The sequence below is a fragment of the Bombina bombina genome, chromosome 6 (assembly GCF_027579735.1).
Source record: "Bombina bombina isolate aBomBom1 chromosome 6, aBomBom1.pri, whole genome shotgun sequence".
NCBI classification, from domain to species: Eukaryota; Metazoa; Chordata; class Amphibia; order Anura; family Bombinatoridae; genus Bombina; species Bombina bombina.
The window spans coordinates 302,667,806-302,695,269 of NC_069504.1; the positions used below are offsets into that span (position 1 = coordinate 302,667,806).

Below are 27,464 nucleotides of genomic sequence, written 5' to 3' on the forward strand. Positions count from 1 at the left end.
TGTGGTTCCCAAAAAAGAGGGAACTTTCAGACCGATCTTGGATCTCAAAATTCTAAACAATTTCCTCAGAGTACCATCTTTCAAGATGGAGACTATTTGGACTATTCTTCCTCTGATCCAGGAGGGTCAATATATGACTACCATGGTTTTAAAGGATGCCTATCTACAAATCCCTATTCACAGAGATCATCATCAATTCCTCAGATTCGCCTTTCTGGACAGGCATTACCAGTTTGTGGCCCTTCCTTTCGGGTTGGCCTTGGCTCCCTTTTGGCGTTCTAAGACCGCTTGGTATAGCAGTGGCGCCTTATCTAGACGACATCTTAATTCAGGCGTCGACTTTCCAGCTAGCCAAGTCTCACACGGACATCGTGTTGGCTTTTCTGAGATCTCACGGGTGGAAGGTGAACATAAAAAAAGAGTTCTCTCGTCCCTCTCACAAGAGTTTCCTTCCTAGGGACTCTGATAGACTCGGTAGCAATGAAAATATTTCTGACAGAGGTCAGAAAATCAAAACTTTTAATCACTTGCCGAGCTCTTCATTCCATTCCTCGGCCATCAGTGGCTCAGTGTATGGAGGTAATCAGACTCATGGTAGCGGCAATGGACATAGTCCCCTATGCCCGCCTACACCTCATACCACTGCAACTATGCATGCTCAAACAGTGGAATGGGGATTATGAAGATTTATCTCCTCAACTGCATCTGGACCAAGAGACCAGAGATTCTCTTCTCTGGTGGTTGTCTCAGGACCACCTGTCTCAGGGAATGTGTTTCCGCAGGCCAGAGTGGCTCATAGTAACGACAGATGCCAGCCTTCTAGGCTGGGGTGCAGTCTGGAAATCCCTGAAAGCACAGGGCTTATGGTCTCTGGAGGAATCTCTCCTCCCGATAAACATTCTAGAACTGAGAGCGATATTCAATGCGCTTCAGGCGTGGCCTCAGCTAGCTGCGGCCAAATGCATCAGATTTCAGTCGGACAACATCACGACTGTAGCCTATATCAATCATCAAGGAGGAACACTGAGTTCTCTAGCAATGATGGAGGTATCCAAAATAATCCGATGGGCGGAGGATCACTTTTGCCATCTCTCGGCAATCCATATCCCAGGGGTAGAGAACTGGGAGGCGGATTTCCTAAGTCGTCAGACTTTTCATCCGGTGGAGTGGGAGCGCCATCCGGAGGTGTTTGCCCAGCTGACTCAGCTATGGGGCACACCAGAATTGGATCTGATGGCGTCCCGTCAGAACGCCAAACTTCCTCGTTACGGGTCCAGTTCCCGGGATCCCCAGGCGTTACTGATAGATGCTCTAGCAGTGCCCTGGTCCTTCAATCTGGCTTATGTATTTCCACCGTTTCCTCTCCTCCCACGTCTGGTTGCCAGAATCAAGCAGGAGAGAGCTTCAGTGATTCTGATAGCGCCTGCGTGGCCATGTCATCTGTTCCACCGTGGACTCTGCCAATGAGGCAGGACCTTCTAATCCAAGGTCCGTTCAAGCATCCAAATCTTTCTTCTCTGCGTCTGACTGCTTGGAGATTGAACGCCTGATTCTATTAAAGCGTGGTTTCTCTGAGGCGGTCATTGATACCCTGATTCAGGCTAGAAAGCCTGTCACCAGGAAAATCTATCATAAGATTTGGCGCAAATATCTTTGTTGGTGTGAATCCAAGGGTTACTCATGGAGTAAGATTAGGATTCCTAGAATTTTGTCCTTTCTCCAAGAAGGATTGGAGAAGGGATTATCAGATAGTTCCTTAAAGGGACAAATATTTGCTTTGTCTATTCTTTTACACAAACGTCTGGCAGATGTTCCAGCCGTTCAAGCATTTAGTCAGTCCTTGGTCAGGATCAAGCCTGTATTTAAACCTGTTGCTCCACCATGGAGCCTAAACTTGGTTCTGAAAGTTTTTCAAGGGGTTCCGTTTGAACCTATGCATTCCATAGATATTAAGCTTCTATCTTGGAAAGTTTTGTTTTTAGTAGCTATCTCTTCGGCTCGAAGAGTTTCTGATTTATCTGCTTTTCAGTGTGACTCACCTAACCTTGTTTTCCATGCAGATAAGGTGGTTTTGCGTACCAAACCTGGGTTTCTACCTAAGGTTGTTTCTAATAGGAATATCAATCAGGAGATTGTTGTTCCTTCTCTGTGTCATAATCCTTCATCAAAGAAGGAACATCTGTTGCACAATCTTGATGTGGTTCGTGCTTTAAAGTTCTACTTACAAGCAATTAAAGATTTCCGTTAAACATCTTCATTGTTTGTTGTTTACTCTTGTAAACGGAGAGGTCAAAAGGCTACGGCTACCTCTCTTTCCTTTTGGCTGAAAAGCATCATCCGTTTGGCTTATGAGACTGCTGGCCAGCAGCCTCCTGAAAGAATTACTGCTCATTCTACTAGAGCAGTGGCTTCCACATGGGCTTTTAAAAATGAGGCTTCTGTTGAACAGATTTGTAAGGCGGCGACTTGGTCTTCGCTTCATACTTTTTCCAAATTTTACAAATTCGATACTTTTGCTTCTTCGGAGGCTATTTTTGGGAGAAAGGTTCTACAAGCAGTGGTGCCTTCCGTTTAAGTACCTGTCTTGTCCCTCCCTTCATCCGTGTCCTAAAGCTTTGGTATTGGTATCCCACAAGTATGGATGAATCCGTGGACTCAATACATCTTACAAGAGAAAACAGAATTTATGCTTACCTGGTAAATTTCTTTCTTTTGTGATGTATCGAGTCCACGGCCCGCCCTGTCTGTTTAAGACAGGTAGTATATTTTTATTTTAAAAACTTCAGTCACCTCTGCACCCTATAGTTTCTCCTTTTTCTTCCTAGCCTTCGGTCGAATGACTGGGGGGGCGGAGCTAAGGGAGGAGCTATATAGACAGCTCTGCTGTGGGTGTCCATGGGCTCGATACATCACAATAGAAAGAAATTTATCAAGTAAGCATAAATTCTGTTTTTTCATCCCAATCTAGGGATGTGTTCTTAAAAAATTGACTATATATGCCTACACACAGCCATTTGGGGTAGCCTTCAAATACTGTTGTTTACAAGGCCCCGAAGTGGCAACTACATTCTCTAGCTACACTTTTTGTTTGTATAAAAGTAGTACATTTTTTTGTTCTTCTGGCACCTTTTTCACCCTGATATTTCTCCTATTGTTCCTTGTTCCCTTGGCAGAATGACTGGGGTATGAGGGAAGTGGGGGAGGTATTTGAAACCTTTGGCTGGGGTGTTTTGCCTCCTCCTGGTGGCCAGGTTCTGAATTCCCAAATGTAATGAATGCAGCTGTGGACTCTTCCCGTCAGAAGAAAAGAAAATTATCAGGTAAGCATAATTTATTTTTTTTGTGAGGTAGTCCTTGCTTGGTTTTCTAACATATTTGCTGACCATGGTATAGAAAGCCAGAGCTCTAGATTGCAGGTAAGTGCTTTTGTCTTCTATGTGAGGAGACTTGCACTTCAGAGTTTTTAAAATTAAAGAAATATAGCTCTCTGCATTTTATTATTGGGACAAAAAGGAATCCTTAGTTGAGGATTTTTTTTCTGGCAGTATGTAGTCACTTTCTATTGTATGTGACAAGAGACTTAGAGTTAATTCCCTTTATGAGTATGAAGGGGTTAACTTCTTATTCTGGCTCATTTGTTTATACTTAACAGGTCAAAGTACCCTGGTTCTCTTTGAATAATGTAACTCTGTGGGGCATGGGGTTCTGTCTCAGAGTTTTTTATTGTCACTGTTAATCTTTGTAGCTTAGATCTCTGTTAAATGGCTCATATATTAAACCAAGAGTGTTTAGTTTTGTTTTGAGCTGGATTGGAAGCGTGTGCTTTACTTAATGGCGCAGGTTCTTTCATCCCGGTCATTTGACCTCCCTCTTCTACTTCGAAGTGGTGTCGGCTGCATCCATGAGAGAATTCTGTGAATAGTGCAGAAAGTAGCTTGCTGATTAGAGTTGCTGCTGGTCTATGTTTTAAGTCAAGTGAACAAATTTCAACGTAACAGCAGTTTTCTGTAAATAGCAGAAAGTGGCCTTTTAGTATGTTTCCTCTCCAAATGCATTGCAATAAAAGATACTTGAATCCGGATTAGCTGCCAGATTTTTACTAGAGGGGCAGGTAGGCACCTCAGTCTAATGCTGAGGTGCAAAGGTCTTTAGTAGGAGTGGATTGGCTATATCTCTCTGAATGGTATTTTTTTCTCAGTCTAAATTAAAGTGACAAATTTAAAGGGCCAGTAACAATTATAAATAATTTTTTCTTCATTTTGCCATAGAGCAGGAGTCTCCTATGATCAAATGTTTGCTGTGCCTAGAGAACCGATTGTATTCCTATGCTATTTTGTACCTCATGTCTAAATAAGTCTTTAAAGTCTAAAGATTCTTTTTTTTATTATGTCTGAGGAGAAAACTTTGGCATAGCCAGAACAGCATCATCCTAAAATGTCCCAAGCCTCATTGGCGTCACATGCAGTTCCTCTCAGACTCCAAGTGGAGTTTATTTGCCTGCAGAAATTACTGCACAGGTATCTTCTAGGGTATCTGGGTCATTATCTGTGTTTTTTTTTTTTTCCCTTTGTTGGGGAAACGCAAGTGGGAAATTAGAGATTCAGATAGTAAGGTTTCTGTTCCACCTGCTGCTTCACAGGTTGCCCTTCCTCATAAGTCTGATGAGGATACATCGGTAGCCTCTGAGGGTGAAATCTCAGATTCGGACAGTAGAATTCCTTCATCTGATGCTGAAGAAGTATCCTTAAGATTTAAGCTTGAACATTGTTGTTAAAGGAGGTTTTGGCTACTTTGGACAACTCTGATACTCCTGACGTTGTCAACCCTAGGAAGTCTAACAAACTTTAAAAACTCTATGATGTTCCTTCCTCCGTGGAAGTGTTTCTAGACTGTGCAACAGAGATTATTCACAGGAATGGGAGAAGCCAGGGGTACCTTTCTCCCAGTCTAACGTCTTTAAAAAGATGTTTCCTGTTGCTGTCTCCATTAAATATGATGGTGGACGATGCCTTAAGTAGAAGGGGTAATTTCTATTCTGGCTAAGAGAACTACTATCCCTATAGAGGATAGCTGCTCCTTTAAGGATCCCATGGACAAGAAGCTGGAGGCTTATGTCAAACCTACTAGTTATCTGCATAGTCCTTACTAGCTATAAAAGGTAAGTGTCTACGTAGGATTAAAGGATACAACATATGATGTATGTTACTCCTTATTAATCTTACATTTAATATAGATATTCCTATCTCTCCCAAGAATATAAAAGTTAGTTTGGGTCTATACATCATGAGCAGTTGAACTGCAGAGAGAGGAATAACAACTAAAGCAAATAAATGCACACAACTTGAAAATAAAGTCAAGTGGAATAGTAACTGGTAGGTAAGTATTTGAGAATGTTACAGATAACTGACATATGAGTTCAGAGCAGTTGTGGTTAATTAACTAACAAAGAAAACTCCCAGGACATAGGTAAATGTAAATTAACAGCATACAGCTTAAAGCATATGAGGAATCCAGATACAAATGTTCAATTGATTAGAAAGATGAGAGTTCAATATATTATGCACTCCGAGTCCCATTAAATTTAAGTATTTGTATTTCAGTGAGATTCATAGCAACAATTAATAAGCAAAACTACTTACAAACTACTCCAGAGAATTTTGCAGCTTTCTGTGTCAGAAAAGGGCTGTGTTTGAGACAAGACATTCAGCTGGTGATCCAGATTGGTAGTGCTGACTTCACCTTTAGGAAACAAATTAACAGCAGAAGTGTTTATTAAAGGATTCCTCCCAGATTGTAGATTACCTTAAAATCTCCTGGAAAATCCCCACACACGAGAGGCTTAGAGCACAAGGAAAAACAAACAGGCATGAAGCAAACAGAGAGGTAACTTCACACAGTTTAGCTTAGACTTGAACTGAGGTTGCAAGACAATATCCAAGCCGTTTCTTAGGGGAGTGTCAGACTTATATACACAGCCAGAGTCAGGAAAGGTGATTATGCCAGAATTAAAGGTACAGCAGCACTTAAACATGACACTTATTTGTCAATGATGTATTTTCATCAAGGTTTTCAATGTATTACCACTGTTTCAAGTGTGGCATCTTATTGGTGCAACACCTTGTCTGAATCTATTTTGGTAAAGACTCCTTTGGAGGAGATCCAGGCCAGGATTAAGGCTCTCAAACTGGCCAATCCCATTATTTCTGATGCGTCCATGCAAGTTATTAGACTGGGAGCCAAGATATCTGGCTTCACTGTTCTATCCCGCAGGGCGTTGTGGCTAAAATCTTGATCAGCTGATGTTACCTCTAAGTCCAAGCTTCTGGCGCTTCTTTACAAAGGGTAAGACCTTGTTTGGGCCTGGTCTGGCTGAAATTATTTCTGACATTACGGGTGAAAAAGGGTCTTTTCTACCACAAGACAAGAAGAACAGACCTAAAGGACACCAAGCTAATTTTAGTCCCTTTCATAACTTCAGAGGACTTCCAAGCAGGAACAGTCCAAATTTTCTTGGAAAATCAATCAGTCTTGGAACAAGGGGAAGCAATCAAAGAAGCCTACAGCTGAGTCTAAGTCAGCTTGATGGGTTTGCCCCCAGTCCGGGATCGGATCAATTGACTTTCTGTTTTCTATAAGGCATGGATACTAGATGTCCCAGATCATTGGGCTGTGGACATAGTATCTCAGAGTTTCCTAATAGAATTCAAAACTTTTCCTCCCAGGGGCAGGTTCCTCCTCTCAAGATTATCTGCAGTCCAGATAAAGAGAGAGGCATTCTTTAAATGTGTTCAGGATCTTTTCTCCCTGGGAGTGATAGTTCCAGTTCCAGTATAGGAACAGGACCTAGGATTCTATTTAAATTTGTTTGTGGTTCCCAAAAAAGAGGGAACTATTTGACCTATTCTAGACCTGAAGTGTCTCAACAAGTTTCTCAGAGTACCGCCCTTCAAAATGGAAACCTTTTGTTCCATTCTTCCTTTAGTCCAAGAGGGTCAGTTCATGACGACCATAGACCGGAAGAACGCACATTTTCATGTTCCTATCCACAGGGATCATCACAAATCCCTGAGATTCGCTTTTCTAGACAAACACTTTCAGTTTGTGGCTACTCCGTATGGCCTTGCCTCAGCTCTCAGAATTTTCTCAAAGGTTCTGGGGGCTCTCTTGGCGGTGATCAGGTCTCGGAATTGCAGTAGCGCCATACCTGGACGACACATTGGTTCAGGCTCCATCTTTTCAACAAGCAGACTCTCATACAGAGATCTTGTTGTTTTGTCTACATTCCCACGAATGGAAAGTGAATCTGGAAAAGAGTTCCTTTGTTTCAGCTACAAGGGTAGTTTTCTTAGGTACCATAATAGATTCCCTATCTGTGAAGATATTTATGACAGGTCAGAAAATCCCCAAAAAATTCCCATTACCTCTCTCTGCAGTCTACTGTTTGGCCATCAGTGGCTTAATGTATGGAGGTAATTGGTCTGATGGTTGTTTCCATGGACATCATTCCCTTTGCTCAATTCCATTTGAAAGCTCTGCAGTTATGCATGCTCAGACAATGGAACGGAGACCATTCGGATCTGTCTCGATGGATAGATCTAAATAATTTGACAAGAGACTCTCTCCCGTGGTGGCTTTCTCAGGACATCTGTCTCAGGGCACAGGTTTCCAGAGACGTTCCTGGGTGATTGTGACAACGGATGCCAGCCTGCGCAGGGTCTATGGACTCGGGAGGAGTCTGCTCTCCTCATAAACGGAGAACGATTTACAATACGCTGATGGCTTGGCCTCAGTTGTCCTTAGCTCGGTTTTTTAATTTCCAGTCGGACAACATCACCTCAGTGGCTTACATCAACCACCAGGGAGGAACTTGGAGTTCCTTAGCCATGAAAGAGGTGGCTCGGATTGTTCAGTGGGCGGAAGCTCACAATTGTTGTCTATCTGCCATCCACATTCCAGGAGTTGTCAACTGTGAAGCGGATTTCCTGAGCAGACAGACATTTCATCCCAGAGAGTGGGCTCTCCATCTGGAGGTGTTCTCCAGTTTAACCCTCAAATGGGGGGTGTCAGAGTTGGATCTGATGGCTTCTCGGCAGAACGCCAAGCTTCCAAGGTGGTACAGTTCTAGGTTAAGAGATCCGCAGGCCGCCCTTGATATATGCTCTGGAGGTTCCTTGGGATTTCAGTCTAGCATTCCTGTTTCCTCCGTTTGCTTTCCTTCCACGAGTTATTGCTTGTATCAAACAGGAGAGAGCATCAGTAATTCTAATAGCTTCTGCATGGCCTCGCAGGATCTGGTATGCAGACCTAGTGAAAATGTCTTCTCTTCCACCTTATAGGTTACCTCTGAGGAAGGACCTTCTAACTCAGGGTCCATTCCTTCATCCAAATCTCATTTCTTTGAAGCTGACTGCTTGGAGATTGTACGCTTAGTTCTGCCTAAGCATGGTATTTCTGAGTTGGTCATTGAGACCATGATCCAGGCTCGCAAGCCTGTTTCAGGATTTTTTTTCCATAAGGTATGGCGTAAATACCTTTTATTGGTGTGAATCCAAAGGATACTCTTGGAGTAGGGTCAGGATTCCTAGCATTTTTTCCTTTCTCCAGAAGGTTCAGATTTCTGCATTTTCTTTTTTATTACATAAGCTTCTGGCGTATATGCCAGATGTTCAATCTTTTTGTCAGGCCCTGGTCAGAATCAGGCCTGTGTTTAAATCTGTTGCTCCTCCTTGGAGCCTTAACCTTGTTTTTAAAGTTTTGCATTCCATAGATGTTAAGTTGTTTTCTTGGAAGGTTTTGTTTTCTTATTGCTATCTCTTCTGCTTGGAGAGTCTCGGAACTCTCGGTTTGCAGTGTGATTCACCTTACCTTAAAGGGACACTGAACCCAAATTTTTTCTTTTGTGATTCAGATAGAGCATGACATTTTTAAGCAAATTTCTAATTTAATCCTATTATCAAATTTTCTTCATTCTCTTGGTATCTTTATTTGAAATGCAAGAATGTAAGTTTAGATGCCGGCCCATTTTTTGTAAACATCCTGGGTTGTCCTTGCTGATTGGTGGATAAATTCATCCACCAATAAAAAATTTGCTGTCCATATACTGAACCAAAAAAGCTTAGATGCCTTCTTTTTCAAATAAAGATAGCAAGAGAACAAAGAAAAATTGATAATAGGAGTAAATTAGAAAGTTGCTTAAAATTGCATGCTATATCTAAATCACAAAAGAAAAAATTTGGGTTCAGTGTCCCTTTAACTTTTATGCTAATGAGGCGGTTTTTCATACTAGGTTGATAAGTTAATTTGTTTTGCTTATGAGACTGCTGGTCAAGAGCCTCCTGAGAGAATCACAGCTCATTCTGCAAGGGCGGTCTCCTCTTATTGGGCTTTAAAAATGAAGCTTCTGTGGAACAGATTTGCAAGGCTGCAATTGGGTCCTCTCTGCTTAATATTTAAAAATTTTACATATTTGATTATTTTGCCTCGGCTGAGGCTTATTTTGGGAGAAAGGTTCTTCAAGCGGTGGTACCTTCTGTTTAGGTCTGCCTGTCTTGTTCTCCCTCCCTAGTCATCTGTGTCCTCTGGCTTGGGTATTGGTTCCCACTAGTAATTGATGACGTTGTGGACTCTCCATATCTTAGGAAATAAAACAAAAGATATGCAGAGTCCACGACCCCACCCTTATTTAAGACCGTTATTTTTTACTAAACCTCAGGCACCTCTACACCTTTGTGTTATTCCTTTTTCCATTTTCCTTTGGTCGAATGACTGAGGAGTGATACTTAACAGCTTTGCTGTGGTGCTCTTTGCCTTCTCCTGCTGGCCAGTAGAGATATTCCCACTAGTAATTGATGACGTTGTGGACTCTCCATACCCGGAAAGAAAGAAATTTATCAGGTAAGCATAAATTTTGTTTTTACTGGGAGCTAGATGAATATATCAGGTGAGCCAATGACATGAGGCATATATGTCCAGCCACCAATCAGCAGCTAGCTTTCAGTACTGCACTGCTGCTCCTTAGCTTAATGGTATGCTTTTCATTAAAGGATACCAAGAGAATGAAACAAATTGGATAATAGAAGTGAATTGGAAAGAAATTTGAGAAATAGTTTTTTTACTGAAAGGGTGGTAGATTAATGGAATAAACTTCCATTTGAGGTGGTAAACACAAAGACTGTAAAGGAATTCAAAAATGCCTGGGACATGCATAAGGCTATCCTAAGGAAAAAGTAACATGTAATATGGGTAGACTTGATGGGCATTTTTGGTTCTTATCTACCGTCAAATTCTATGTTTTAAATTGGGCACTTTAATACACAGTATATACAATTAATCTTAAAAACAGGCGGTTAATTTGTGAAATAATTACCATTTAGTTATGGCAAACATTCCTCCGCCCGCATCTCATACTGTATTTAGTTGATCAATGACGAATCCACCTTCATCCAATCATTGCCGTACCCCACGAGGTGGACGCCAAAGGGGGCACACAACGATTGGATAAAGCCGGATTCGTCATCGATCAACTAAATACAGTATGAGATACGGGGAGGAGGAATGGCACAATGTTTGTTATAGCTAAACTGTAATTATTTTACAAATTAACTCTCTTTAACAATTTTAATGAATGCAAGTGCCCCTGTTTTTAAGATTAAATTTATATTCTATGTCTTAAAGTGCCTAAGTTTACAATTACTTTAAATAAAAAAAAAAATAAAGGAAATAAAATAATTTTATAGTAGAATATCTCTTCTAAGTATTGTCTATTTAGTTAACATTCTTATATTAATGTCTGCAAAAGGCCCAATGATACAGAATAACAAGATCATTTTTAAACTCATTCAGGATAAATCTAAAATTGTATTGCATGATCTCATACAGTGTGTCAAATTTGAAAAATGTACCAGTGTATCTGTCCTGATGTTGTCCAAATATATTTCAAAAATTCAATCTGCTTCCTTTCCTCATATTACCTATAGAGGGGCCTTTCATCTTATGTTTCACAGATTCACCTATAGATGCCTTTTGAACTGCAAATCTATTTGAAATGTAATGCATGTAGTCTAGTTATCTAAAACTAAAAGTGTCAGCTGGTGTATTGTATTTTATAGTTGGTGTAAAAAAAGAAAGAAAAAAGCTATGATTTTGATGTATATAAATGTAAAATAATAACAATTAATACAGGCTAGCTAAATACAAAATGCCAGCTGGTTTACTGTATTTCATAGTTAGACCTAATATAAAACTATAAAAGAATATTTATTAATGCAAATGGAAACAATGATTATTATTAAAACACATTTGAATGCATGCATAAATGATTTTATAATGACTAAAAATGCAGGTAGTCGGATGTAAGATGTCGTTTTTGCTTGTTTACACAGTACGCTTTTTATCAAAGCTGTCAATTTTCCTGTGATAACGCTTAATAGGTGCACATCATTATATTCTACTTTTTTATTTTTTATAAAACACTACCATATTCTTTAAGCATTAATTAATTATACAATAAATACACCACAAGAATAAAACCAAACTAAAAAACATAAGACAGAAAAGGTCAAAGGTCCATGCAGGTATTTCTACTTTGTTAATTAGGGTAATAGCTTTGTTTAGGATATTGCTTGCTAGATAATGGTCTAAGTATATGGTGAATGGGATTAAGATTATTATGGTAATTTATTTTAAAAGGCTAAATTATTCGCTTCTTTGGGTTTGTACATGTTCAGGAACTATTTAAAGTTCTAATATAGTTCTATAACATATAAGACTTTGTCATTAAATAGGTACAGAAAGGAGGTAAATGATTAAGAGTAGAGGTACAAGTTGTGCACTTTTATAGGGTAGGGCCTTCAACTACTTCTGTAGCAGTATATTAACTTTTGTTGTGTTTGTGTTTTTTTTGTATTTTTGGTTGTGTTTTGTTTTCATTACTTTGGTAATATCACAGCAGGATATTTTGTTTCTAAATACAGATTAAATACAGATTAAAAATGATAAATGAGAGTAGAGGTTGCCGAGTATTAAGAAATGTATAGTGAGATTCAAGAGAGAGCTGTTTCAAGTAAGGACTATATTGTTTAGTGTGAGTATTTTGAATGTTCTACTGGCTTTTTGAAGTGACAGAGCCAAGCAGCCAGTATGAAATGGTAGGGGGAGGTGGTTGAATCTGGCAAATTCAATCAAAGGAAATTTGAGGTGAAAGAGGCAGGTGGACAGTGAAAATTAATTATTGAGTGGTTGCAGTAGTCAAGGCAATTGCTGTCGCTGTCTTGATGGACTCCTTGCCCAGTGTGCTTAGAGGAATGTGGCTGCACCTCACTGACGAGGCCCATAGGAGGCCGAAACGATCGTCTGGGGTTGTCATGTTCCTTGTTCAGAGGAGAATTGCCTGGTATTTCGGGGCTGGACTGACCTTACTTGGCAGGATCAGACTGATATACTTCAGGAAAGTTTTCTTCTGTGAAAAGCACACTGGTCTAAAAGAGGCTGCTTCCGGGTGGTAAATCGCCATAGAACAAGCCACTGAGCTGTTGTTCGTTCCTGGTAGAGCGCTTCTCTCTTTGTATGCTGTCTTGATGGTGCCAATTGTTAGGATGGATTGTGCCGATGTTGCGCAGTTGATGAAGGCATGTTTTAGTTTAGAGTACCCAGAGTGGGGCTTCAGAGCCATTGTATGTGTGTGGGTGTATACATGCTTGTGTGTATATGCTAAGGTTACATGGGATTACAAACAATATTAAATAATTCATTTTAATGGCAATCATTTTTGTGCCAAGTTTATTTTATTTAAAACAATCTATGTTACCTTTGAAGGGTGTGTATGGCCTAGAAGAAGCAGTCAATGAAATCAAGGAGTTGAAAACCCATATAAAAATAAGAGATAGAGAAATTGAATCATTAACTATGGATATCAACAAACTTGGAATTAAAGTTAATGATATTCTTGATGAAAATGAAGATCTCAGGGAACGTTTAGGTATGTAAATTCATATATTTTTTATATTTATTATGTAATGATTGCACAGGTATCTTCGAAATTCTCATTTTTACACTAAGGTGTTGAATATAAACACTCTTTTTATCTGAACTCAAATGTCTTGATCCTAATGGATATCTCTTAAAAACAGATTGAGGCACATTTGTCTGGGCAAACATTGTTCTAAACTAGGAAATCTGTACAACCAGCTTCGGACCCACCCTGAACCGATTGCTCAAGAGCAGTGCTGGTCAACATCTTGGACAAATCAGTCTGGGATAATGTAACTCAGCCAATTTATTGGTGGGCTGGTTAGGAAGCAGCAGCCTTAAGACTCATGAGTGGCCTGCTCCACAAGGGATCCAAGCTGCTTTTGCAACCTATAAAATCCATAGACCAAATTTCACAGCTGGTCCCACTAAGTCCAGCAAAAGCATTTGGCCTAAACCCCAAGAGGACATAATTCAGGGATACCGTTTTATTAACATATCTTAAAAATGTCTGACACATTTAATATCTTCTTGTTCTTAAAGGGACATGAGTTCAAAAAGAAAAAAACTGCATTTAACTATGTGCTTAATCCGTAAAGGTTAGTCAGCTCAAGAGCGGCAGTGCACTATTGTCATCTAGCTGAATAGGGCATTGCTTGTACTAAGAATATGTACATATGCTTTTAAGAAAAAAAGAATAAGTGAATAATAATAAGAGAATAGTACACTTTGACAATAGAAGTGAATTTAAAAGTGGCTTAAAATTACATGCTCTATCTGATTTTTTTTTTCCATTCATGATTCAGACAGATTTTAAACAACTTTACTTATATTATCTAATTTGTTTTGTTATCTTGGTATCCTTTGTTGAAACTGATACCTAGGTAGACTCAGGGGCTGCTGATTGGTAGCTGCACATATAAGCCTCATGTTATTGGCTCACCCAATTTCTCTTGTAAGGTGTATCCAGTCCACGGATCATCCATTACTTGTGGGATATTCTCATTCCCAACAGGAAGTTGCAAGAGGACACCCACAGCAGAGCTGTAATATAGCTCCTCCCCTAGCTGTCATACCCAGTCATTCTCTTGCAACTCTCAACAAGCTAGGATGTTGTAGGAGAGAGTGGTTAAATATAGTTAGTTTTATTTTCTTCAATCAAAAGTTTGTTATTTTTAAATAGTTCCGGAGTTGTGCTATTTTATATCTCAGGCAGTAAATAGAAGAAGAATCTGCCTGAGGTTTCTATAATCTTAGCAGGTTGTAACTAAGATCCATTGCTATTCTCACATATGTCTGAGGGGATTACACAGATGAGGTAACTTCAGCGATAGAATGGCGTGCAGTTTATTCTGCTATCAGGTATGTGCAGTTATAATTTTTTCTAGAGATGGAAAACACTAGAAAATGCTGCTGATACCGGATTAATGTAAGTTAAGCCTGAATACAGTGATTTAATAACGACTGGTATCATGCTTACTCCCAGGGGTAATACCCTTATGATATTGCAATATAAACGTTTGCTGGCATGTTTAATCGTTTTTATATATGCATTGGTGATAAAACTTTATTGGGGCCTAGTTTTTTCCACATGGCTGGCTTAAATTTTGACTAGAAACAGTTTTACTGAGGCTTTCCACTGTTATAGTATAAACGTTACAGTTGGTGCAGTTAAAATTACAAACTGTGACATCCAGCTTCCCTCAGGAGTCCACTGTATGCTATAGGACATCTCTAAAGGGCTCAAAGGCAGGACCACAGCTTGCTGTGGCAGTTGGTTGTGACTGTAAAAAAAAATCGTTTTTTTTATCCGTTTTTTGAACTAAGGGGTTAATCATCCATTTGCAAGTGGATGCAATGCTCTGCTAGCCTATTACATACACTGTAAAAATTTCGTTTGATTTACTGCATTTTTTCACTGTTTTTCAAATTCTGACAAAATTTGTTTCTCTTAAAGGCACAGTACCGTTTTTTCTATTTGCTTGTTAACTTGATTTAAAGTGTTTTCCAAGCTTGCTAGTCTCATTGCTAGTCTGTATAAACATGTCTGACATAGAGGAAACTCCTTGTTCATTATGTTTAAAAGCCATGGTGGAACCCCCTCTTAGAATGTGTACCAAATGTACTGATTTCATTTTATGCAATAAAGATCATATTCTGTTTTTAAAAAAATTATCACCAGAGGAATCTGACGAGGGGAAAGTTATGCCGACTAACCCCACGTGTCAGACCCTTTGACTCCCGCCCAAGGGACTCACGCTCAAATGGCGCCAAGTACATCTAGGGCGCCCATAGCGTTTACTTTATATAGCGCTGCGGAATCTGTTGGCGCTCTACAAATAACCGATAATAAATAAATAATAAATACAAGACATGGCGGCAGTCATGGATAATACACTGTCAGCGGTATTAGCCAGACTACCTGAACTTAGAGGTTAGCGAGATAGCTCTGGGGTGAGACAAAATGCAGAGCATACTGACGCTTTAAGAACCATGTCTGATACTGCCTCACAATATGCAGAAGCTGTGGAAGGAGAGCTTCAGTCAGTGGGTGATGTTAATGACTCAGGAAAGATACCTGATTCTAATATTTCTACATTTAAATTTAAGCTTGAACACCTCCGCGTGTTACTTAGGGAGGTTTTAGCTGCTCTGAATGACTGTGATACCATTGCAGTGCCAGAGAAATTTTGTAGACTGGATAAATGCTTTGCAGTGCCGGTGTGTACTGATGTTTTTCCAATACCTAAAAGGTTTACAGAAATTATTAATAAGGAATGGGATAGACCAGGTGTGCCGTTCTCTTCCCCTCCTATTTTTAGAAAAATGTTTTCCAATAGACGCCACCACACGGGACTTATGGCAGACAGTCCCTAAGGTGGAGGGAGCAGTTTCTACTCTAGCAAAGCGTACTACTATCCCTGTTGAGGACAGTTGTGCTTTTTTAGAGCCAATGGATAAAAAATTAGAAGGTTACCTTAAGAAAATATTTATTCAACAAGGTTTTATCCTACAGCCCATTGCATGCATTGCCCCTGTCACTGCTGCTGCGGCGTACTGGTTTGAGTCTCTGGAAGAGGCTTTACAGGTAGAGACTCCATTGGATGACATACTTGGCAAACTTAGAGCACTTAAGCTAGCCAATTATTTTATTTCTGATGCCATTGTTCATTTGAATAAACTAACGGCTAAGAATTCTGGTTTAGCTATACAGGCGCGCAGAGCGCTATGGCTTAAATCATGGTCAGCTGACGTGACTTTAAAATCTAAGCTACTTAACATTCCCTTCAAGGGGCAGACCCTATTCGGGCCTGGTTTGAAGGAGATTATTGCTGATATCACTGGAGGAAAAGGTTGTGCCCTTTCTCAGGACAGGTCCAAATCTAGGGCCAAACAGTCTAATTTTCGTGCCTTTCGAAACTTCAAGGCAGGTGCGGCATCAACTTCCTCTAATAATAAACAAGAGGGAACTTTTGCTCAATCCAAGACGGTCTGGAGACCAAACCAGACCTGGAAAAAAGGTAAGCAGGTCAAAAAGCCTGCTGCTGCGTCTAAGACAGCATGAAGGAACAACCCCCTATCCGGTAACGGATCTAGTAGGGGGCAGACTTTCACTCTTCGCCCAGGCATGGGCAAGAGATGTTCAGGATCCCTGTGTGTTGGAAATTATATCCCAGGGATATCTTCTGGACTTCAAAGCTTCCCCCCCAAAAGGGAGATTTCACCTTTCACAATTATCTGCACACCAGATAAAGAGTGAGGCATTCTTACACTGTGTACGAGACCTCCTAGTTATGGGAGTGATCCATCCAGTTCCAAAGGAGGAACAGGAACAGGGTTTTTACTCAAATCTGTTTGTGGTTCCCAAAAAAGAGGGAACCTTCAGACCGATTTTGGATCTAAAGATCTTAAACAAATTCCTCAAAGTTCCGTCGTTCAAAATGGAAACTATTCGTACCATCCTACCACTGATCCAGGAGGGTCAATATATGACTACAGTGGATCTAAAGGATGCTTATCTTCACATTCCGATACACAAAGATCATCATCGGTTTCTCAGGTTTGCCTTTCAAGACAGGCATTACCAGTTGTAGCTCTTCCCTTTGGATTAGCTACAGCCCCAAGAATCTTTACAAAGGTTCTAGGGTCGCTTTTGGCGGTCCTAAGGCCGCGGAGCATAGCAGTAGCCCCTTATTTAGATGACATCCTGATACAGGCGTCAAACTTCCAAATTGCCAAGTCTCATACGGACGTAGTACTGGCATTTCTGAGGTCGCATGGGTGGAAAGTGAACGAGGAAAAGTGTTCTCTATCCCCACTCACAAGAGTTTCCTTTCTAGGGACTCTGATAGATTCTGTAGAAATGAAAATTTACCTTGACGGAGTCCAGGTTATCAAAGCTTCTAAATTCCTGTCGGGTTCTTCATTCCATTCCGCGCCCTTTGGTGGCTCAGTGTATGGAAGTAATCGGCTTAATGGTAGCGGCAATGGACAAAGTGCTGTTTGCCCGCTTACATCTCAGACCGCTGCAACTATGCAGGCTCAGTCAGTGGAGCGGGGATTACACAGATTTGGCCCCTCAACTGAATCTGGACCAAGAGACCAGGGATCCTCTTCCCTGGTGGCTATCTCGGGTCCATCTGTCCAAAGGTATGACCTTCGCAGGCCAGATTGGACTATTGTAACAACAAATGCCAGCCTTCTAGGTTGGGGTGCAGTCTGGAACTCCCTGAAGGCTCAGGGATCGTGGACTCAGGAGGAGTCTCTCCTTCCAATAAATATTCTGGAACTAAGAGCAATATTCAAGGCTCTTCAGGTTTGGCCTCAGTTAGCAACTCTGAGGTACATCAGATTTCAGTCGGTCAACATCACGACTGTAGCTTACATCAACCATCGAGGGGGAACAAGAAGTTCCCTAGAGATGTTAGAAGTTTCAAAAATAATTCTCTGGGCAGAGATTCACTCTTGCCACCTATCAGCTATCCATATCCCAGGTGTAGAGCACTGGGAGGTGGATTTTCTAAGTCGTCAGACTTTTCATCCGGGAGAGTGGGAACTCCATCCGGAGGTATTTGCACAACTGATTCTCCGTTGGGGCAAACCAGAACTGGATCTCATGGCGTCTCGCCAGAACGCCAAGCTTCCGTGTTACGGATCCAGGTCCAGGGATCCCAAGGCGACACTGATAGATACTCTAGCAGCGCCCTGGTCTTTCAACCTGGCTTATGTGTTTCCACCGTTTCCTCTGCTCCCTCGACTGATTGCCAAGATCAAGCAGGAGAGAGCATCAGTGATTCTGATGGCACCTGCGTGGCCACGCAGGACCTGGTATGCAGATCTAGTGGACATGTCATCCTTTCCACCATGGTCTCTGCCTCTGAGACAGGACCTTCTACTTCAGGGTCCTTTCAACCATCCAAATCTAATTTCTCTGAGGCTGACTGCCTGGAGATTGAATGCTTGATTTTATCAAAGCGTGGCTTCTCAGAGTCAGTTATTGATACCTTAATACAGGCACGAAAGCCTGTCACCAGGAAAATTTACCATAAGGTATGGCGTAGATATCTTTATTGGTGTGAATCCAAGGGTTACTCATGGAGTAAGGTCAGGATTCCTAGGATTTTGTCTTTTCTCCAAGAAGGTTTGGAAAAAGGATTGTCAGCTAGTTTCTTAAAGGGACAGATTTTTGCTCTGTCTATTCTTTTGCACTAGCGTCTGGCAGATGTTCCAGACGTTCAGGCATTTTGTCAGGCTTTAGTTTGAATCAAGCCTGTGTTTAAACCTGTTGCTCCACCATGGAGCTTAAACTTGGTTCTTAAGGTTCTTCAAGGAGTTCCGTTTGAACCTCTTCATTCCATAGATATCAAACTTTTATCTTGGAAAGTTCTTTTTTTTTTTTTTTTTTTTTGGTAGCTATTTCCTCGGCTCGTAGAGTCTCTGAGCTATCTGCCTTACAATGTGATTCTCCTTATCTGATTTTTCATACGGATAAGGTAGTCCTGCGTACCAAACCTGGGTTCTTACCTAAGTTGGTATCTAACAAGAATATCAATCAAGAGATTGTGGTTCCATCCTTGTGTTACACAATCTGGACGCGGTCTGTGCTTTAAAGTTTTACTTACAAGCTACTAAAGATTTTCGTCAAACATCTGCTTTGTTTGTTGTCTACTCTGGACAGAGGAGAGGTCAAAAGGCTTTGGCAACCTCTTTTTCTTTTTGGCTAAGAAGCTTAATCCGCTTAGCCTATGAGACTGCTGGACAGCAGCCTCCTGAAAGGATTACAGCTCATTCCACTAGAGCTGTGGCTTCCACTTGGGCCTTTAAAAATGAGGCTTCTGTTGAACAGATTTGCAAGGCGGCGACTTGGTCTTCGCTTCATACTTTTTCAAAATTTTACAAATTTGATACTTTTGCTTCTTCGGAGGCTATATTTGGGAGAAAGGTTTTACAGGCAGTGGTTCCTTCCATTTAAGTTCCTGCCTTGTCCCTCCCTTCATCCGTGTACTTTAGCTTTGGTATTGGTATCCCACAAGTAATGGATGATCCGTGGACTGGATACACCTTACAAGAGAAAACACAATTTTTGCTTACCTGATAAATTTATTTCTCTTGTGGTGTATCCAGTCCACGGCCCGCCCTGTCATTTTAAGGCAGGTAATTTTTAAATTTAAACTACAGTCACCACTACACCCTATGGTTCCTCCTTTCTCGGCTTGTTTTCGGTCGAATGACTGGCTATGACAGTTAGGGGAGGAGCTATATTACAGCTCTTCTGTGGGTGTCCTCTTGCAACTTCCTATTGGGAATGAGAATATCCCACAAGTAATGGATGATCCGTGTACTGGATACACCACAAGAGAAATAAATTTATCAGGTAAGCATAAATTGTGTTTTCTCTTGGTATACTTTGTTGAAAATGATACCTAGGTAGACTCAGGGGCTGCTGATTGGTATCTTCAGATATAAGCCTTGTGTTATTGGCTCACCCCAATGTGTTAAGCTAGTTTCCAGAAGTACAATGCTGCTTCTTCAACAAAGGAAACCAAGAGAATGAAACAAATTAGATAACAGAAGTTAATTGGAAAATTGTTTTAAAATTGTATGCTTTATCTGAATCGTGAAATACATTTTTTTGGTTCCATATCCCTTTAAGCCTGCTTAGTTCCTTTGCTTGAACAATTTTCATAGATGCCAGAATACAGTTTTAAAATATGATTGCATTCACTGATGTGTTTTCCTAAATAATATCACATTTTTGTCTATAACATGTTTCTTAACTGCCCAATTGCAAAAGACATTTTAGACTCACCCTCTGCTTTATTTCCTTTGTTCAGAGAAAGTTTCTGGGACATTTTCGGTTTTCCCCCATTTGTCGATGTGTTAATTTTGTATTGGTCCCAGACCTCAAATCAACCAGACAATTGCTGCACGACACAGCATTCACTATCTTTCACAACTCACAAGTGGAAATTTTGAGCCCTGTTCTACACTGTTGCAAATATTCAGGGCCGTCTTTAATATTGACTGGACCCTGGGCAAACATTTTTTTGCCCCCCCATGCAATTTTGCTTTCTACCCCAAAAAACAAATAAATTAATTTATTTTATTTTATTTTTTTCAAATTATTAGCCCATCTAATCATTTAAAAAAAAAAAAAATGAAATAAATTGCAATATGTGAAACTGGACCTAAGCAGTACTAATAAGTAAATAAATATATAAATTCCTCTACTGTGGATTAATTTAATATGCTTTTGAATGCGATTCTTGTGTGAGGTTAGCTGGTTAAAGAGATTTATGGCAGCTAACATGAGCAACGCAAGGAAAGACTGAAGAAGAAGCATGGAGGGGCAGACAAATATAAGTTTACTGACTGGAACAGCAGAACCACTATGGGAAGCTGTAAAATCTGAGACAGAAAAAAAAGCCATAAAAATAAACCTTACCTTAATGTGTGAAGTATCAGCATGACATTATACATCAGCCACAGCAGCACATGTCACTTCTTTGCTAGGAACAAGTTCCATCTCACCCTGCACTAGACAATGCTGCATGGGGGGAGGGGCATATGTGCACTCACTTATTCTTCCCACTGACACCTTTCTACAAAGCACCGTTTCCCTAACATACTTCAGTTAGTTGATTTTAGGACCCCAGCAGAAAGAGCAGGGCTAAGGGGACCACAGACTGGATGTTGTCTGCCCAAGGCTGCATGGATACAGTGTGAGACGAGTCACACAGCCTCAAGACTGAAGAGAGCAGTGTGTGCAGCAGCACAGATGCTCAAATCCTCACATGCCTGCCAATCCAGCTTTCTGGTGCATGCGCCTATAGTCAGCCCTACCCAGAAACAATCCCCACCACCAGAGCAGTTACCTGGTAACAGTGGTAACCCCAGAAGGACCTTTTCTGATGCAGTGGGATTGGCTGGATGCCGAGTTAGGGCTTAAAATTCAGTGCTGCACAGTGCACATCTAAAACTGCACATGGCACTAGCTTGGTATGTCACATGACGCCGGCACAGTTTCTCACAAATAAATAAAAGCAGAGGGATTTTGACTGTGACACTATTAGGACTGACTGTGTGTGTGTCCCATGTCACATGACATCAGCAGTCTAGCATAAACCAAAACATTTTTTTATTTTTTTTAGGACTCTTGGGCCCCTCAACAAAGACTGGGCCCTTGGCAGCTGCCCCTTTTGCCCTGTGTTAAAGACCACCCTGTAAACATTACTTTCATAGATTTCTAAAGACAAATGTACACTGCTGTGCTCCTATGTGCCTTTTATATCTTCACTTTTACAAAATCAAAACAAGTTGAATTATAGTGTTAATTGGATTGTTTTAGATGTTGAAGGCAGAGGTCCAGGTTACAAAATAGTCGTATAGCTTTTAGGAAATAATAGAATATTATGTGTATTTGTTTCAGTTATTATGTTGTCTCCCTTTTTAAAATGAAAACTCTTAGGTCTGGTGTATAGTACCTAATGCTAAAATGCAATATTCAATAATTGTGCTGTCTTTTACACAAAATTGTTCTGTTTATGTCAATCATTTGGTACTGTTGTGGTAGTTTTTCTTTGTCTCAGTAAATATTGTGTGTTTTCTTTAGGTCTTGATTCCAAAACTATAATTGATTTAACTCAGTTTAAAAATATCAAAGCTCTAAAGCAGCAACAGTACAGAGCAGAAAATCAGATTCTTTTGAAGGAGGTAAGTACATAATATATTTCTAGCTCTGAAAGAATTCCAAGGAATAAATCTTTTGTAACCAAATATAAATGCATGCTCTGTGCTGCCAATCCATTCTACAATTATGCACCTAGGCACGATTTGTTACTAAACAAATCCGCTTTATTAAAAGGTATATTTTGAGATATGCAAAATATAAAACCATTTAGAACCTAAAAAGATTACCAGAGATACTGCACAATTAAGAACATTTTAATCTAGTCCTTTGAAGACAGAAGAAATATGGGGCTTGGTTCCTTTTATATTAATACTTAATGTATCTGATTACATTTTAAAGGGCCATTAACTTTAAAAACTTACATGCTGTGATTTGTTAGACCATGTCATTTTATTACTAGGGACCCTATGACACTGTGTTTAATCTCAGCAAAGGGGTCAAAAACTTAAAGTACCACGTGAGAGCCACAGAGAACTACTGGTCCCGAGGGGAAACTGCCGCTGATGTGATCATTAGCGCTAGATAACACAGCTGGTTAATTTTTACACACATAACATGGATAATTGCACACAGACACAGATTCCTGTTAACATGTCTGTGTTGTCCAAATTGTTTTATTCCACTATGCAACAGTTAGTAGCTAATATCTGTAGCAAAAAAACTGTAAATTATACCTTTTGGCTTATGTCTAGTTTGACAAAGGGATCTAGAAATGTTGATTACATTCACTTATTTAGGCCTAGATTACAAGTGGAGCGCTATTGATACCACAGGTTGAGCTATCAATGTCACGTGACCGCGCTCAAAAAAGCTCACCATCTGGTATTACAATTTAATAGTAAAAAAATAATTACCAGAGAATGTTTAACTTCACAATAAATTCATGTCACGTTTTGCGTATTTTATGGATATTTTTTTTTTTATATTGTTTATGCTTTTTAAAGATTGAGGTGGACTATGATTAAGAAAAATAATACAGATATTTCCATCTAATACAAGGAGAGTCCACGACTTCATTCATTACTTGTGGGAAATACAGAACCTGGCCACCAGGAGGAGGCAAAGACACCCCAGCCAAAGGCTTAAATACCTCCCCCACTCCCCTCATCCTCCAGTGATTCTTTGCCTTTCGTCACAGGAGGATGGCAGAGAAGTGTCGGAAGATTTCAGAGTAGTCCCTTATGGAGGGTAGTACTCTTCGGAATGGGACTGGAGTTTTAAGTAGTCTTGTCAGCCTCTGAGTGAGAGCATTGACTAATGTTAGGGTCTGGAGATGCAGGGAGAGTCTTTCTGCGAATCCATCCAGACTTGTATTAACAGCTCCTTAAACAAGCAGTGTTGACGAGTTTCACTGACTGCTTTCTTCACTCAAGTCCATGTCAGGAGCGATGCTACACACTGTCAAACTTGAGAGGCTGTGTTCCTGTTCCACGGTGTTGATTCTGGTAAGACCATTTATTTTTTTATATATGTAATAACTCAAGAAGACAGGGTCACAGTGTGGCAGCCTATTTAGTTTGGCGCGCTTGTTCTCGGCTGCAGGGGGCGGTCCTGCATGGCACTCCATGTGACCGGGTGTTATCTCATTCTCTTCCTTTTCCTGACCGTCGGTTGCAGGAGACAAAAGCAGTTTCTCTGTGGGCCTGGGTCATTGGAGGTGGTGAGTGCCCCGGCAATTGGGAGTATAAAGGTGTCATTTATTTTTTGCTATAGTCCAATTAAAGGCGCAAGCTATTGAGGACTCTGATATGTTACAGGGTACTCCCTCTTTACCTAAATCCTAATGCCTGTGTTTATTGTGAGGAGGCTCTGGTATATCCGCCTGCTCAACTATGTTCCACATGCCTCGATAAAATACAGATATCTAAAAGAAATAAGATGTTTAGTACCACTGAGCCGTCCACCTCTGAGGGGTCTCCATCCCGCGAGGTGCGTTCCCTACATTAATCTCCAATTTCACATGCAGCTCCCCAGTACACTTCTAATCCTCCTGCGGGAGGGGCCATGTTGCCGCCTGATTTTGCTGAGCAGTTGCAAACGGCGGTATCTGCGGTCTTTAGTGCTTTACCTTCCTCGGCTAAGCGCAAGCGAAAAGTTAAACATTGCTATCCTTCCAAGGCGTCATCTACTCCGTTGGATGTATCTGAGACTTGATTATCCGCTGATGCAGAGGATTCCGATACTTCGGAGGACTCTCTCTTTTAGTAGGAATCTGCGGCCTCTAAACCTCCGGCTGCGGTTTAGGATGGAGAATTTACACTTTTTATTAAAAGAGGTGTTTGCTACTCTAGAGGTTCCGGAACCAAAGTTACCGGAGGAACCTTCTATTCCTAAGCTTGATAAAGTTTATGAGGACAGGGTAGTGCCCCCAACTTCCGGTTCCCGTAAAGATGGCGAATATTATTAAGAATGAATGGGAGAGACTTGGATCGTCTTTCTCCCCTTCTTCTTCATTTAAAAAAATTGTTCCTGGTTCCAGACTCTCAGCTAGAATTGTGGGGATCTGTCCCTAAGGTGGATGGAGCTATCTCCATGCTTGCTAAGCGCACCACTATGCCGCTTGAGAAAAGTTTGTCTAAGGAACCCATGGATAAAAAAAATAAAATTAGAGACTCTGTTAAGAAAGATGTTTCAGCACACAGGTTTCGTATTTCAACCTGTCGCTGAGGTGGCGGGAGCCGCTACTTATTGGTGTGAGTCTATCGGAGATGATCGAGGTGGAGACTCCCCTCAATGAGATACATGAAAGAATTAGGGCCCTGAGGGTAACTAATTTGTTTATTTGTGATGCTAATATGCAGATTATTCGCTTGAATGCCAAGACATCAGGCTTTTCTGTTCTGGCCCGGAGGGCTCTGTGGTTGAAGTCCTGGTTTGCTGACATGACGTCCAAATCTAGATTGGTTTCCCTTCCATTTAATGTAAAAGATTTTTTTCGGTCCAGGCCTGGACTCTATCATATCCACGGTCATTGGGGGCAAGGGTGCCTTTCTACCGCAGGATAAGAAGAATAAACCTAAGGGGCATAATTTTCGTCCCATTCATTCGGACAAGTCCCAATGACAGCAGCCTGCCGTGAAACCCGAGCAGTCCAAGGGATCTTCGGGACCTTCTCAGCCTTGGAAAAAAGCAAAGTAGAGCAAGAAGCCTGCAGAGACAAAATCGACATGAAGGGGCGGCCCCCGATCCGTCCTTCGATCTCGTAGAGGGCAGACTATCTCTTTTTGCGGAGGCTTGGGTGAAAGGCGTCCAGGATCCTTGGGTTCTTGAAGTTGTTGCCCAGGGTTACAGGATAGGTTTCAAACCTCATCCTCCCAGGGGCAGATTCCTTTTGTCAAATCTATCATCAAAACCAGAGAAACGGGATGCCTTTCTAGAGTGTGTGAGGGATCTCTCCTCTCTAGGAGTAATTGTTCCGATACCTCTAGCAGAAAGGGGTCTAGGGTACTATTCAAACTTTTTCGTGGTACCAAAGAAGAAGGGCACATTTCGCCCGATTCTGGACATAAAGTTCTTGAACAAGTTTCTGTCGGTTCCATCGTTCAAAATGGAGACTATAAGACTATATAGACTATACTGCCCCTAGTTCAAGAGGGTCAGTTTATGACCATGATAGACTTGAAGGACGCTTACCTTTATGTGCCAATACACAAAGATCACCTCAGGTTCTTAAGGTTCGTCTTTCTGGATCAGCACTTCCAGTTTGTAGCTCTTCCCTTCGGGCTGGCTACTGCTCCAAGAATCTTCACAAAGGTTCTGGGGGCTCTGCTCGCGGTGGCGAGATCCAGAGGGATAGCAGTTGCTCCTTATCTGGACGACATCCTGGTTCAGGCTCCGTCCTACCAGCTGGCAGAGGACCATTCGGAAGCTCTTCTCCTGAGATCTCATGGATGGAAGATAAACTCAGGAAAGAGTTCTCTGGTTCCCACTACCAGAGTGGAGTTCCTGGTTACGATGATAGACTCCATAGACATGAAAACATTCCTAACAGACCAGAGACGTCACACAATTGTCTCCAGCTGTCTTGCCCTTCAGTCCTCCTCACGGCTATCAGTGACCCAGTGCATGGAGGTGATTGGGCTCATGGTATCCAATATGGATGTCATTCCTTTCGCCAGATACCATCTCCGGCCTCTTCAGCTGTGTATGCTGAGGCAGTGGAAAAGCGATCATTTGGACCTATCCCAACTGATCTCCCTGGACAACGGGTCGAGAGAATCTCTCTCTTGGTGGCTCCGTCCAGATCAGCTGTCCCAGGGGACATTCTTCCTCAGACCATCTTGGGAGATTGTGACTATGGACGCGAGTCTCTCAGGTTGGGGAGCGGGTTTGAGGTGCCAGGAAGGCACAGGGCAGGTGGAATCGGAAGGAGTCTCTTCTACCAATCAACATCCTGGAATCGATTTTCAACGCTCTGGGGGCTTGGCCCCGTTCATCAGATTCCAGTCGGACAATATTAACTCGGTGGCTTACATCAACCATCAGGGGGGAACGAGAAGCTCCCTAGCCATGAGGGAAATATCTCAGATTCTGCAGTGGGCAGATGCCCACGACTGCTCGCTATCAGCGATCCACATTCCGGTGTGGAGAACTGGGAAGCGGATTTTCTCAGCAGTCGTTTCATCTGGGGGAATGGTCTCTTCACCCCGAAGTGTTTGCAGAGATTTGAAACATTTGGGGGACTCCAGAGATAAATCTCATGGCGTCTAGACTCAACTTCCCAGCTACCTAGATACGTGTCGCGGTTCAGGGATCCCCATGCATAACTGATAAATTCCTTAGCAGTACCTTGGGGATTCAACCTAGTTTACATATTTCCACCGTTACCACTTCTACCTCGTGTAGTGCCACGCATCAAGCAGGAGCAAGCGTCAACTATTCTGATTGCTCCGTCGTGGCCGCGGAGGACGTTGTTTGCGGATCTAGTGGGGATGTCAACATCCCTTCCATGGAGGTTTCCCTGTCGCAGGGATCTGCTGGTACAGGGTACTTTTGTGCATCAGAATCTAGATTCTCTGAGGCTGACTGCGTGGAGATTGAACGCTTAGTCTTAGCCAGAAGAGGATTTTCTGAGAGGGTGATTGATACTCTCACTCAAGCCAGAAATCCTGTCACCCGTCGCATCTATCATAAGGTGTGGAGGGCCTACTTACTCTGGTGTGAAACTTGTGGCTATTCCTGGCACAATGTCAGGGTATCCAGGATTCTTTCCTTCCTCTAGGATGGTTTGGAGAAGGGACTTGCCGCTAGTTCCTTAAGGGGTCAGATTTCGGCTCTATCTGTGTTGCTACACAAGAAGCTCTCTGCA

At 41.5% G+C, this 27,464-nt stretch overlaps 1 protein-coding gene across 1 annotated transcript in view; it reads left to right on the top strand.

Annotated features, from left to right (window-relative positions):
• The window catches only part of CEP290 (centrosomal protein 290), an 862,077-nt gene that overhangs the window by 77,009 nt on the left and 757,604 nt on the right, over positions 1-27,464 (top strand). Inside the window, 2 exon segments of the mRNA XM_053716925.1 lie at positions 12,814-12,976; positions 22,079-22,179. Coding sequence (XP_053572900.1) covers positions 12,814-12,976; positions 22,079-22,179 — 264 coding nt within the window.